At 49.4% G+C, this 15,086-nt stretch overlaps 1 protein-coding gene across 5 annotated transcripts in view; it reads left to right on the top strand.

Moving 5' to 3' along the window:
• Window positions 1-15,086, top strand: part of TMCO4 (transmembrane and coiled-coil domains 4) — an 86,588-nt gene that overhangs the window by 12,352 nt on the left and 59,150 nt on the right. For 4 of the 5 annotated variants that reach the window (XM_047792216.1, XM_047792217.1, XM_047792214.1 and 1 more), the window contains 3 exons: window positions 1,765-1,939; window positions 8,571-8,745; window positions 10,026-10,053. In XM_047792216.1, the coding sequence (XP_047648172.1) occupies window positions 1,773-1,939; window positions 8,571-8,745; window positions 10,026-10,053 (370 nt within the window). In that variant the 5' untranslated portion in view covers window positions 1,765-1,772. Of the gene's footprint in view, window positions 1-1,764; window positions 1,940-6,954; window positions 7,116-8,570; window positions 8,746-10,025; window positions 10,054-15,086 lie in introns of those variants that run through there. The other variant, XM_047792218.1, reaches the window with a different exon arrangement.

The raw sequence follows: 15,086 nt of genomic DNA, 5'->3' as shown, positions 1-15,086 counted from the left end.
AAACCTTAAGTACTTAACTCATGAATTTTTAAATATATTTATATCCACGTGATCACCACCCGCGTCAAGGTATAGACCATTTCCATCGCCCGAAAGCTGCTCTGTACCCTTTCTGAGCCAATATTCCCTCCCACCAGCCACCTCTCCTCTGATTTTTATCACTATAACCTGGTTTGACCTGTTCTTCAAGTTGAGATAAATTTAATCCTGCAGTATATACTCTCTCATGAATGACCAGCTGCTTACCATTGAGATTCACTCCTGTTGTGGTGGTTGGCCAAACTTCATTCTTTTTCATTGCTGTTTAATATTCCATAATATGACAAGGGCATCGTTTGTCCATTCAACTATGTGTGAACGTGTGGGTTGTTTCCTGGTTGGGGCTATTCTGAATGCAGCTTCCGTGAGCATTCGTGTACAGGTCTTTGGGTGGACATAAACCCTCATTTCTCAGGAGTAGGATTGCTAGGGCCTAGGGAAAAACCTCTGTTTAACTTTAATGGATTAAGTCAAACCATTTTCCACCTGGTTGTACCAATTTACCCTCCCAGCAGCAGTGTCTGAAAGTTCTATTTGCTCCCTATTCTCTTAGTACTGTGAGTCTTTTTTGTTTTAACCGCTCTGATAGGTGAATGGTAGTATCTCATTGGATTTTTAATTTCCATTTCCTGATAACTAATTTACACTCGCACCAGTAGTACATGGAAGGTCTTTTTGTCCCTTATCTTCACCAACACTTGGCATTGTTAGTCTTTTTTTTTTTTTTTTTTGCTTTTCTGGGTTGTACTTGTGGTATATAGAGGGCTAGGGAGCTGCAGCCCTCACCCTACGCCACAGCCACAGCCACACAGGATCCAAGCCATATCTGCGACCTAGTCCACAGCTCACAGCAATGCCAGATCCTTAACCTACTGAGCGAGACCAGAGATCAAACCCTCCTTCTCATGGGTTCATAACCTGCTGAGCCACAATGGGAACTCCTTGTTAGTCTTTTATTTTTAGCTGTCTGATGGGTAAGTAGCTATGTCTCATTGGGTGAGCTATGTCTCATTGGGTGTTTTTTTTTTTTTACTTAATAAATTTTATTACATTTATTTACATTACATTATGTACAACAATCATCACAACCAAACCCTATAGCCTGTCCATCCCAAACCCTCAGTACCTCCCTGCACGCCCCTCATTGGGTTTTAATTTCTGCTTCTTGATGACTAATAATGTTGAACACCTCTGCCTGTGCTCGTTGGCCTTGGGATCTCTTTTGCGAAGTACCTGTTCGAGTAAATTTTCCTTTTTCTCTCTTTGTTAGTGACTTGTAGGAGTTACTTTTATACTATGGATATAAATCCTTTGTTGATATACACATTGAAAATATCTCTCCCTAGTCTCTTAAAGGTGATCAATAGACATTCTTAATTTTTTTTTTAAACGGCCACACCCATGGCACACGGATGTTCCAAATCGAAGGGTCGAGTTGGAGCTGTCACTGCCCACCTGTGCCACAGCCATGGCAACACCAGTTCTGAGCAGCATCTGTGATCTACACCGCAGCTGAGCGAGGCCAGGGATGGAACCCACATCCTCACAGACACTATATTGGGTTCTTAACCCTCTGAGCCACCACAGGAACTCCTAGACATTCTTAATTTTAATGAGGGCTAATTTATCAGTTTTTGCTTTCATGATTGGTAGTTTTTGTGTCCCATTAAAGTAAGCTTTGCGTACCCCTTGAAAGCACTTTTCACAGGGATTTTTTTCCTGCAGCGCTGGAGATGGGCACACAGGACCGACTGAGCCAGAGGCTGCAGGTGGCCGAGCCAGGTGTGGAGGGGGAGCCACATCTGCCCACAGGCCAGGAGCTGACCGAGGCCAACCGTTTCGCTTACGCCGCCCTCTGTGGCATCTCCCTGTCCCAGCTATTTCCAGAATCTGAGCAAAGGTGAGTGCCTTTATTTCACAGAAGGAAAGTCAGGCTTCTTCAGGGAAACAGTTCTTGGCAGCCAAGCAGCCTGCCAGGTATCAATGAGGAGAAAGCCATTGTCCTCGCCTTAACGGAGCATATAACCTGGTATGGGAATGGGACATCCCTCATGTGGTGTCCCTCATTTGTACCTTCACCAAGCATTTAAGGAGCACCTCCTGTTTCACCAGGCACCATTTGAAGTACATGGAACGTGTTCATGAGCAAGACAAACAGGCAGACCCTATCCCTGCCCTGGAATAGGACACCTCCTAATGGGGGGTAAAATACTATGCATTCAGATAACATGCATTTAGTGAGCACCTACTGTGTGCTGAGTGTGGTGCAAGGCACTGTGGAGAAAATAAAGAGGCGCATGGCCTGGCTCCTGCCCTCCTGGTGTTTACAATCTGGAGCAGGGGGCAGGAAGGGCAGGTCGCTTAGATGACTGGTTTTAGTAGTGGTTGGATGGGCCACGTTCCATGATGGGTGGCAGGTTTGGTGACAGCGTTAATATCTGCCGCTGCTGAGACCTCGCATGGGCATTTCAATCACGTCTTTGGAGTTGGAATAGTGGAGTTGCTAAGAGCTTGGGCTTGGCCTTCAAGGCCTTCAGGGATTCTGGGAGAGAGAGTTTGGAGGCCAGTTAGGAGGCTGATGGAGTTGTTTGGAGAAACCGGGACAGTGACCAAGAGATAGAGGGACACAGGCATTCTCAGGGAGAGTGCACTTGACTTGGGGACAGGTTGGAGGCTTTGGACAGAACAGGGAGGGATTGACTTTGGCCCCCAGGTCTAGGTGGGGAGGAGTCTGAGGGGGACCGAGATGAGATGCAAGGGTTGGAGGGCAGGAAGTGACAAAAAGTTTTTGCATCTGCAGTGTTTGCAAGAACTGCCATCAACCACCTGCAATGGTCTCTAATGAGTAAACTTCCCGTGCCTGGGTCTTAGCTGTTTCTTGGTGTTTTTTAGACTTGTTTGTTTGTTTGTTCTATGGCTTCCCCTGTGGCATATGGAAATTCCCAGGCTAGGGATTGAATCCAAGCCACAGCTATGGCAACACCAGATCCTTTAACCCACTGCACCAGGCCAGGGATCAAACCCTCACCTCTGCAGTGGACCTGAGCTTCTGCAGTCAGACTCTTAACCCACTGAGCCACAGCAGGAACTCCTTAGCTGGGTTTTTTTGTTTGTTTGTTTTTTAATTTGTTTCTTTTTTTATCTTTGTCTCTCTTTCTGGACTGAACACTTGAGAGCATTCATCTCCCTGGAGGTCACCTCCAGGGATCCTTGCCCAGATCCTACTCACCACCCAGACAGGGGGCTTCTCCTCCTGTCAGTCCGGTGGCCTGTCACCACGACCTCCACACTACACTGTAACTCTTCTCACACCTGCTACCCCTCCAGTTTGAGCTCCTGTGGGGCAGGAGCTGCCTTGTTCATCTCTGAATTCCCAGTGCCTTGCACACAGCTTGGCATAGCAAACACACTCAGTAAAGGTTTGTCAAAAGAAGGGGGTGGATAAATGCTGGCTTTATTAGCAGACAAGACATTAAACTCCAAGGCTTTGAACTTGGATTTGGGTTCAAATCCTACCCCTGCTCCTTTCTAGTTACATATTACCTTGGGCAGGTTATTTAACTTCCCTAAGCGTCAGTGTCTTCACTTATAGAATGGGGCTATGATACCTACCCTGCAGGGTGATTACAAGAATTAAACGAGATAAGTGTAGGTAAACCACATTGCATAGTGTTTGGCCTATGGTAGGTACTCTGTAAATGGCGGTACTTGCTAACTCCATGACTTATTTTATTTGCCTCAATTTCCTTATTTGTAGAGACAATTCTGGAACTTACCTCTACCAGTTAGGCTACTTTTGGGCTTCAAGTAGCAGGACATCATACTAAAAGATATTTAAACACTAAGATATTTGTTTTTCTCACTTAAGAAATTAAAAGGAAGAGAGTTCCAGAGTTGAAACAGTGCCTCAAAAAGCCTTTGGATTGGTTTCTGTGGAGTTCTCTTGGCCTTCTTCCACCTGATCACAAAAGGGCTGCTGCAGCACCATACATCACACCCTTATAGAACAAGGCCCAAGGCCGGAAAGAAGAGGACAGGGATTCTCTTCTTCTCTTCACATCTCATCAGAGAGAAGCTCTTTCCCGGAATACAGAAGGCTTCCCCTTTTGTGTCATTGACCAGATTCAGTCAAGTGCTGTAGCCTTGCCTACAAGGGAGGCGGGGGAAAAATAGAGGCACTTGCTGTTTTCTGTCTCCATCATGGGAGGAGGTTTCTGCTGGCCATGAAGAAGGGACTGGGGAATCACCGTTGCTGGGAAACGGCCATCCATCAGAGAGGGTGGGCCCGAGGTAGGACCGTGTTGATGGCCCCACAGAGCCTGGCACAGAGCTACGCCAAATGAACATGAGATGTTCTCGCTGTTAATAATGAACCACGTTCTCTGTCTAGAGGCTAGAATATATCTCGTTGGCTCTTCTGTTCCTGAGCCAGCCAGGTCCCCTTTCCTCTCTCCCTGCTCTGCCCCATAGCTGTGCTTTACTTAGGAAGCCTCTATCTTTCCAGAAGCTTCCTGATAAATCCCTACTTGATAAGCTGATTGATAGAAGGGGGAAGATCTTTGTGTACTTTGTTCATAAACAAATGTTAACGATTTGGACTTGGTGCCAGGTCTGTGCCAGACACCTCCTGGGCGGGCACATAGGACAGTTGTTCAGTTTTCCCCCCAAAATCCAAGCCTGGTCCCCGGCACTCCTGGCTGCGGCTTAGCCAGAAGCATTTACCCTGGGGCCGTTTCCTCCCTGAAGCTCCCATGCGGTGTATGCCACCTCCTTCCACACGGTTGCTCTCCATCCTCTTAGACCCCAAACACGTTTTAAAACCAACCCTAATCCTAACCCTAACCCCAACCTCTTTTTCTGTCCCACGTATACTCTTGGTTTCAGAAATCTTTAGAAAACTGCAATGGTTTGTCTATATGGGGCATAAAGGCAAGCCTTTAATATATTTCTTTCGGAGTTCCTGTCGTGGTGCAGTGGTTGACAAATCCAACTAGGAACCATGGGGTTGCAGGTTCGATCCCTGGCCCTGCTCAGTGGGTTAAGGATCTGGTGTTGCCATGAACTGTGGTGTAGGTGGCAGATGCAGCTCGGATCCCGCGTTGCTGTGACTCTGGTGTAGGCCGGCAGCTGCAGCTCCGATTTGACCCCTAGCCTGGGAACCTCCATATGCCATGGGAGTGGCCCTAGAAAAGGCAAAGGGACAAAAAAAATATTTCTTTCTTTTCTATGCGGTTCTGTCACAGGTGCTGGAGCTTACAGTTAAGTCTTTATTAAACGTTGAGGTATTCATGGTGTGGAATAGGAGTCCGCAAACTTCCTATAAAGGACCAGATGTTTTAGTCTTGCGGACCCTGTGGTCTCTGTCGCAGTCACTCAACTTAGCTGTCACAGCCTCAGAGCCACCAGGGGCCCGCATGTAAGGGGTGGGCTGCGCTGTGTCCCAGTAAAACTTGATTTCCCCTCAAAAGGGCTGCAGCCCCCTGGCGTAGTTTCCTGGCCTCTGGTGAGTAGGAGGAACTTTGGACTGGGAGTCAGGAGCCCCGGACTCCTGGTGAAACTTTGTGCTTTCCCAGAGAGGAGACCCTGGTGAGATATTTAACGGCCGAGGCCCAGGGGCTCCATTTCAAGGCGCAGCAAGGATGAGAGGGGATATTGACGCAGTGGCTTCGCTGTTGCCCAGCGCTCGGTGGGCGCCAAGGAACCTCATCACGGGAGAGAGGCTGGCTCTGCAGTGGTTAAGCACAGCCTCTGGAGTCACAGATGTGGGCTTGAACCCTGGCGCTGTCACTGAACCTCTCAGGGTCTATGTAGAATGAAGGCGAAAATGGTACCTCCCTCCCCCGTGGGGCTCTAGTGGGAAGTGAATGAGTCTGTGTGTGAAAGTATTAAGCACAGGGGCTGACAGATGGTCACTTTGTAATTGCCATTTATTGTCATTGTTGCTGTTCATGGTCATATATTTCAACTAGACCACCAACCGCCTTTGAAGCGCTCGCCACGCCCCTGCCACTTTACAAAGCTGTTCCTTATTTAACAGATGGACCTTCTGGCACGTTACATATACGCTTGTGAATTCATTTGTTCATTCAAAGAAACACCCATATAGGGCTTTATATGTGCCAGGTTTTGTTCTAAGCACATGACAGCTGTTCATTTAGTTAATCCTTCTGCAGCCCCGTGAAGTAGGTCTCATCATTATCGCCACCGTTTCACACATAAAGCAACTGAGGCCCAGAGAGGCCCCGTAACTTGTCTGAGATCCCACAGCTAGTGGCAGAGCTGGGATGTGAACCAGAGTTCATGCTCTCTACCCCTCCGCTCCGGATATGAGATGCTTCTCTGCACCTAAGGCCTTCCTCAGGGACACAGGGCCCGGCCATGCTGCTGCCCTTGGCCCTGAGCCCTTTCTGCATCTCCATTTACCCCTAAGGAGCGCTTCATTCCCTTAGTCATCCCTGTCCCCTGTACACGCCCACGTGTCATCCAGGTGATGCCAATAGTGACAGTGGGGTAAGTTAACAATAATTGTAATAGCAGTAGCTAACATTTATTGAGGGTTATCGTGTGCCAGGCGCTATTACCATGTCATTTAATCTTTCCAGCCAATCTGTGAAGCAGAGCCTATTATCATCCTCATTTTACAGCAGAGGGAAAGGAAGCTCAGGGAGGTAAAATAAGGGCAGGAAGCCAATCTGGGAGGCGGCCAAGACTCCCCCAGGGGGTCAGACAGTGGAGCCCGACTCAGCCCCCTTCTCCACAGCCTCCCTTGGTCTCCTTGCAGAGAAACCAGTGATGCTCCCTAACATGAGTGGAGTGTCTACTACATGCCAAGCCCAGCTCAGGGCACTCTATAGGCATCATCCCATTTCTTCCTCAAACATTTTGATGAAATTGGCCTCTTTGATGCATTTGCAGATCAGGACACTGAGGCACAGAGCGATCAAGTGCCTTTCTCTGCTTCCCTCGGATGTCCTTCAGGAATGAAGGACGTTCCCTCAGCTGCCGAGAGGGCTGCCAGCTTGGCTCCGCTGAAGAGACAGCTCTCAAGGGTCTCCCACCCTCACTCTTCCTGCAGGGTCAGCATCACAGCTCCACTGCTCCCCCACGAAGTCCCGCCTCCCCTCTGCCTTTTCACGGGCTTTGACCCCAGAGGAATCCCCAGTAATTATATTGGAGCTGCTTCTGGGGACCTGGACCAAAACAGCAGTGGGGATAGGATTCAAACCTGGGTCCACCGCTGCCGTCAGGGTCCCGGCCTACAGAGATCTCTCCCCTTGGCCTTTGGCCGCAGCAGCTCTAAGGAAGGGGTTGGGTGAGCTGCCTGGGATCCATGGGGACTGGAGCAGCTGGCGCAAGCAGCTGGTGCAAGCAGGGAGCCTCCTAAGGTCACCCCTGCCCCCAGGGAGCTCTGCTTGTTTCTGGGAAGCCTATTCTCTTCACTGGTCTAATCACCCCCAATCTGACTCCCTCCTCTGTATCCCCCAGCCACCACTTGCTGTCACCAATGGTGGCTTTGAATCAAAGCCTGGTAGGGACTCTGTCAGAGTCCCCAAGATGCCATGTGCTCTCTGTGGCTCCTGGGGTCCCCTCTCCCCTGGAGAGCCCCAGTCCTCTTCCACCTAGGGACTCCCACTCCCGTGGGACTTAACCCAAAGGCCTACTGTGGATAGAGACCCCTTGGTGGTGGTAAGCACGGCTGGAGGACAGACTTCCTTTTGCACTTTATCTGTTTCCACAGCAGCTGACGTGTTTCCAGAGAGCAGGTACTTGGCCATTTCCAACAGCAAATCTCCTTCTGTGGGAAGAACTTTCTAGTTGCTGCCCCTCCCCTCACAGTCCAATTTGGGGGCTCCTTCTCTGGACTCATCAGGGTTCAGTTCCTGCCTCTGACCTAGGATATCCCTCAGCACTAGGGCCCTCCGAGTCTCTGTCCCACTGTGAGCTCCTTGAAGGAGGCCATGTCATGCTCATTTTATTTATTTATTTATTTTATGGCCACACCTGCGGTATGTGGAAGTTCCCAGGCTAGGAGTCGAATTAGAGCTGGAGCTGCCAGCCTATGCCATGGCCACAGCAATGAAGGATCCGAGCTGTGTCTGCAACCTATGCCCCACCTGGTGGCAACGCCAGATCCTTAACCCACTGAGCAAGGCCAGGGATTGAACCCATATCCTCATGGATACTATGTCAGGTTCTTAACTGGCTGAGCCACAACAGGAACCCCCTTGCTCATTTTTGATTTCCACCTCCCAGCACAGCCCTGGGTGCAGCCTGGGCTCAGGGCATATGGTCAGTAACTTCTGGTTGCTCTCATTCCTGTGGTTTATCATCCCCTGTGGTCAGTTCTGATGGAGGAAGAAGCTCAAATCCACACACCTGCCATCAGGTTTGGCTCCTTCTGTGCCATGGCCGCAGTCACTGTGGTTCTTTGTAAGTGCCAGCTCTTCGCATCCTTGAACACAACCCATCTCAATTTCCCAACAGCCTTGTGAGATGCACGGTGTGGGTTCTCAGCTGTGTCTGTCTTTCAGATCCTTCTGCACGGAGTTCGTGGCCGGTTTGGTGAAGTGGCTGGAGTTGTCTGAAGCCGTCTTGCCAACCATGACTGCTTTTGCCAGCGGCCTGGGAGGCGAAGGAGCAGACATGTTTGCTCAGATTTTATTGAAGGACCCCATCCTGGAGGACAGCCCACTGCTGATCACTCAGGTACACCCACGCCCCGGGGTAGCTGCAGGGGAAGGAGAACAAGATTTCCTTTCCAAGTCACCCTGACAATGGCTTCTAGGGGGATGGGCTGAAAGATTAAATATTTCACCATAACGTCATATGATGGTGATGATCCTAGCTAATATTGAATTATCATTATTGACTTGTTTGATTTATTACTTAAACAGTGCTTATTATATGCTAGTACCTTTTTTAAATGTGGACTCAGGAGTCCCTGTCGTGGTTCAGTGGTTAATGAACCCGACTAGGAACCATGAGGTTGTGGGTTTGATCCCTGGACTTGCTCAGTGGGTTAAGGATCCAGCATTGCCGTGAACTGGGGTGTAGGTCAAAGACGTGGCTCAGATCCCGTGTTGCTGTGGCTATGGCGTAGGCCGGCAGCTACAACTCCGATTCAACCCTTAGCCTGGGAACCTCCATATGCTGTGGGTGCAGCCCTAAAAAGACAAAAGATAAAAAAATAAAAAATAAATTAAATAAATAAATAAATGTGGACTCAATTCTCAAAGCAACTTTATTAGGTAAGTAGGGTGATCACCTCCCCCCCTTTCTTTGTCTTTTTAGGGCCACACCCGAGGCTTGTGGAGGTTCCCAGGCTAGGGGTCTAATCGGAGCTACAGTTGCCGGCTTGCACCACAGCCACAGCGACACGTGATCTAAGCCACGTCTGTGACCTACACCACAGCTTATGGCAGTGCCAAATCCTTAACCCACTGAGCAAGGCCAGGGATTGAACTGGCATCCTCATGAATACTAGTTGGATTCATTTCTGCTGCACCATGACAGGAACTCCTACCCCCATTTTATAGATGAGAAAACTGAGGCACAGAAAGGTTAGCGTACTTGCTCAAGGTCACACAGCTGATTCGAACCTTGGCGGTCTGACTCCAGAGCCCGTGCTCCGGCCTGCTAAGCTGTGGTGCCTCCTTTTGGAAGCGGCAACTTTGCCGTGTGCCCCTGGGTGTGTCACTCACCTGCTCTGTGTGCATTTAAAGCAGACAGAAGCTTGACACAGGCTCTTGGTGGGTCAAGTGAGCAGATTTAAAACAGCCCTTCCCCTCCTTCCTCTGACTCCCTGAAACTCTCACACGTTTATTTAGTTATCTGCTTCCTTGTTTGTCTGGCTCACCACCAGAATGTAGGGCAGAGGTATTTTGTCTGCCTCGTTCTCCCACTTATTAAGAGTCAATAAATATTTGTCAAGTGAGTGGGCCGGTTACATATCAACCTATTGCTAATTTCTGTTGCTTTTCCCGCAGGACCTTCTGAGCTTCTCACTCAAGGATGGTGAGTTGATTTTCTATGTTCTGTAAATTATGGCCACACATCTGCACCAGTGGTCGGTGTTACCCCTCTGATCCCATCCCCCGTGACCTTTTTGGAAGAAAGGAAAGGGAGGAGTTCCTGTTGTGGCTCAGTGAGTTAAGAACCCAACTAGTATCCAAGAAGACGTGGGTTTTATTGCTGGCCTCACTCAGTAGGTTAAAAACCGGTGCTGGAGTTCCTGTCGTGGCGCAGTGGTTAATGAATCCGACTAGGAACCATGAGGTTATGGGTTCGGTCCCTGCCCTTGCTCAGTGGGTTAATGATCCGGCGTTGCCGTGAGCTGTGGTGTAGGTTGCGGACGCGGCTCAGATCCCATGTTGCTGTGGCTCTGGCGTAGGCCAGTGGCTACAGCTCCGATTCGACCCCTAGCCTGGGAACCTCCATATGCCGCGGGAGCGACCCAAGAAATAGCAAAAAGACAACAACAACAAAAAAAATAAAATAAAATAAATAAAATAAACTTAAAAAAAAAAACAAAAAAAAACTGGTGCTGCTGTGAGCTGCAGTGTGGGTTGCAGATGCGACTTGGATCTGGTGTGGCTGTGGCTGTGGCTGTGGCGTAGGCCAGCAGCTGTAGCTCCAGTTGGATCCCTAGCCAAGGAACTTCCATATGCCACGAGTGAGGCCCTAAAAAAAAGTAAGAAAGGGAAGGGAACCCAGTAGAGCTGGGGAGCCGGGGAGCTCTCAGTTCATGCCAAGCGCATGCTTGGTGCTTCTTAGTGGTTTTACTCATTCCTCACAATGTCCTGTGGTTTCACCTTCGGAGTAGCTCTGAATCGGCTCTTGCCCTCTGACATTTGTGCTGATGGCAAGCAGAGAGGAGGAACACGAAACTGAAAATGAAATCCCAGCAGCCTCCACACCGTGTGATAAGGGAGGTCTCGCCAACGCCCCACCAGAACCCTGGCTCATGGGGAATGGGAGGGCTGGGAAGAGGTGGAAGAACTGAATTTCAAGAGCAGGAACAGCATGTGAAGGAGATTTGGCAGGAAAGAGCTCTCGGAGGAAGGTCACCGGGGCAGGAGCCTAGAGGGCTCAACGCATTCACAAGATCCCAGGCGGTTCTGTGTAGTTTATCGTCAGAGAAGTGCAGCTCTAAGGCCCAAACCCCAACGTGTGTTTTTGGCCAAACTCTATCCAAACAAAACATTTTAACTATCTCAGAGCTGAATGGGAGCCCAGGGGTGATGGCCCAGCACCTGCTTTCAGGCAAATGTGGCCTGAAGTCACATTTCTGTTTCACCGACATGGCTGAGTTGCGGTCTGAGGATGCGGTGGGGCTGGTCTGATAATGCTCAGTTGCATCGCTTCCCCCCCGCCCCCCCCCCTCCGCTTTTTAGGGCCGCATGCGCAGCATATGGAGGTTCCCAGGCTAGGGGTCAAATTGGAGCTGCAGCTGCTGGCCACAGCCACAGCCACAGCAATGCAAGATCCGAGCCATATCTGCGACCTACACCATAGCTCATGGCAATGCCAGATCCTTAACCCACTGAGCGAGTCCAGGGATCGAATCCGAGTCCTTATGGATACTAGTTGGATTTGTGACCCCTGAGCCACAATGGGAACTCCCAGTTGCATCACTTTTATTATTCAAACAAAAGTAAGGTAAGTATAACAATGGCCAGTCCTCCTGGGTGCCCTTGGAGTGAGGGGTGGCATTCACACAGAGGTCTAAGGCTCAGGTTGCTGGAGAGCAGGGCAGCCTGTTGGCACTGACACTATCACCTTATAATCATTATAAGGTCTGAGTGCTGGGTCTTGAGTGCTTGCTGTGTGCCCAGCCTGATGCCAAGGCCTGCACAGGCATAGAGCCCTCTTGGCCCCCTGAAGGGTGCTAGAGGCCATCGTTCCCATTTTGCAGACTTGAGACTCACATAGCCATGGTCACCTTGGATGAGCTTCTCATATTTCCAGGTGGAGCAATTGAGGCCCAGAGAGGGGAAGGGGCTTTCCTGGAAGCACACAGCGGCAGAGGCAGCCTGGGACTCAGAACCAGGTTTCCAGTCTCTCAGGCCAGCTCTGTCCTGCTGCCTTACCACTGGGGAGAAGAAGTTACCGCAGCGCTTCTGTGTCTGCCTGACTCTCCCTTTCCTCATCTAGAGGGTGTAATTCATCCCAGCCTGCTTCCTGCCCCCACCTGCCAATCACAAGCCCTCCTGAGTTCCCATGAGCACCCAGGACACCTTAACTTACCCCCCTTTGCTGTGGGCGACGTTGGCCTGGCTCTCGCAGAATAGAGTGGGTTTGAAACAGCCTAATGTCATCTCCTGAGCCTTCGCGCCCTCTTGGGGCATTCTCATGAACAGCCTCTAAGCCAGCATTGCCTTTTCAATTTCTCTTGAGAATAGCCACCACTTATTAAGCACCTGTTAATGCTGGTTACTGTACCCAGCCCTTGTCACCCTCACAGCCATCCTTTAATATAGGTGCTCCCACTTGACAGAGGAGCAAACTGAGACTCAGGGAGTTGAAATAGCTGACCTAAGGTGGTAAGTGGCAGAGCCACATTCTTTTTTTTTCTTTTCTTTCACCCTCCTGCAGTATGTGGAAATTCCTGGGCCAGGGATCGAACCCACACCATAGCAGCAACCCAAGCTGCTGCAGTGACAACACCAGATCCTTAACCTGCTGAACCATAAGGGAACTCCTAGACATCCTAAAACAAGTGCTATTGATGAAAACCTTAGTAGATTTTACCTACGAGGGTTGGGGATGTAGAAGCATCCCCATGGGAATAATAATACCTCGTTTCTGTGAATACCGGTCTCTGCGAACACCTGAAGGCTGGCTCTGGTTTTTCTGAAAGCCCCACCAGGTGCCAGCATCTACAAACCGGAACAGTTTCAGGGGCACACCAGGACCTAATGGGAGCAGATGTTAGGTCTCCAGTGTTCCCCAGAGGGTCAGAGGTGGGTAGCCCCTCAAACCATCTAGGCCACCCTCTCAGCAGACACAGGCAGAGCTCAGAGATATTGTAGGTTCAGTTCCCAAGCACCACAGTAAAGCAAATCACAATGAGGTGAGTCACACGAATGTTTCTGGTTTCTCAGTGCATATAAATTTATATTTATACCATACTAGAATCTATTAAGTGTACAATAACACTATGTCTAAAAATATATACAGGAGTTCCCATCGTGGCTCAGTGGAAATGAATCTGACTAGTATCCATGAGGACACGGGTTCAATCCCTGGCCTTGCTCAGCGAGTTAAGGAACCGGTGTTGCCAGGAGCTGTGGTGTAGGTCACAGACGCAGCTCAGATCTGGCGTTGCTGTGGCTGCGACGTAGGCCAGCGGCTACAGCTCCGATTCGACCCCTAGTTTGGCAACCTCCATATGCTGTGGGTGTGGCCCTAAAAAGCAAATTAATTAATTAACTAAAATAAAAATATATGCATACCTTAATTTTCAAATAATGCTGTTGGTTAGGCTAGACCGTGATGGAAGATAAGAAAAAGAATGTGTATATATATATATATATATATATATATATATATATATATATATATATATATAAAACCAGGTCACTTTGCCGTACAGCAGAAATTGGCACAACATTGGAAATCAACTATCCTTTAATAAAAAAAATAAATTTTAAAAATGCTAAAAAATGAAATAATGCTGGTGGGAAAATGGTGCCAGTAGATTTGCCAGATGCAGTGTTGCCGCAGACCTTCAGTTTGTTTGTTGTTGTTGTTGTTGTTGTTGTTTGTCTTTCTGCCATTTCTTGGGCCGCTCCCGCAGCATATGGAGGTTCCCAGGCTAGGGTTCTAGTTGGAGCTGTAACCGCCGACCTATGCCAGAGCCACAGCAACGCAGGATCCGAGCCGCATCTGCGACCTACACCACAGCTCACGGCGACGCCAGATCCTCAACCCACTGAGCAAGGGCAGGGATTGAACCCACAAGCTCATGGTTCCTAGTCGGATTCGTTAATCACTGCGCCACGACGGGAACTCCTGTTGTTATTGTTTAAGGCTGTCTCTGCAAAGTGCAATAAAACAAGGTCTGCCTGTAGATGAGAAAATGAGGCCTAGAGTGGGTGTGGCTTGCTACCAGTTGTCATGTCCAACCTTATCCTTATTAATGAAGAACCAGAGACCAAGGACTGGGGCGTTGGGAGATCAGCTTGCCTGGTGATACAATTCAAGCTCTACTTGGCAAGTTGCCGAATGTCTCTGGGCCTCGGTTTTCTAGGGTATCAAATGGGAACAACAGTACTCAATGTCTTAGGCCAGTGGTGAGGATTAAACAACTCCCGATAAAGTGCTCAGAACAGAGCTGGCCCGCAGGAAGCAGGCTGTGAGTGCCCTGGGGCATGGTGGTGAAATGGGAACACTCTGGGAACCAGGTAACCAGATTCTCATCCAATCCCTGAGGCTCTCAGTTGTGTGACCTTGATCGCGTCACTTCACTTCGCTGAACTGCAATTTCAGATACACCTGAGAGAGGCAAGAGCCAGATGCTGCTTGAAAGCGAAGCAAAACAGAACTGTCTCTGATTCTAAGAACACAGTTCAGGATCTTGTAAGGAGAAAGTCAGTGTCATAGTTGGGCCAGTTTTTCAAGTCCTTTTCCAGAAGCTCCATGAGGGTAGGGCCCTTGTCTGGCTTGTTGACCCACCACATCCCAGCGTCTAGAACACCGGTGGACACGTGGTGGGCATATTGTATGTGTTGGGTGGTGGATGGAGGGAGGGAGGGAGGGACGGATAGAAGGAAGGGTGGAGCACGAGCCAGATACTAGCAGAGTGGTCTGTCTGAACTTGAGGTTTAGACTCTCCTCGTCCACAGAGACCGATGGAGTAGGGCACAGCAGCGGAGGCGGTTCTGTCTGCGCTGCTGGATTTCTCTCTGGGTGTGAGGGTGATTAATTAGTCACAGAATCAGCCTGAGAAATCAACATGAAAAGCTGCATTTCGCAGAACTTCCTGGAAAGCTGACCTTTACTGACAGCATTGGGATCTTAGTCACAAAACGAGGCCAGCTGGGTGG

The sequence above is a fragment of the Phacochoerus africanus genome, chromosome 8 (assembly GCF_016906955.1).
Source record: "Phacochoerus africanus isolate WHEZ1 chromosome 8, ROS_Pafr_v1, whole genome shotgun sequence".
Taxonomy (NCBI): Eukaryota; Metazoa; Chordata; class Mammalia; order Artiodactyla; family Suidae; genus Phacochoerus; species Phacochoerus africanus.
Note: the sequence above shows the minus strand (reverse complement) of the source record. Positions and strands in the feature narration are given on the sequence as shown.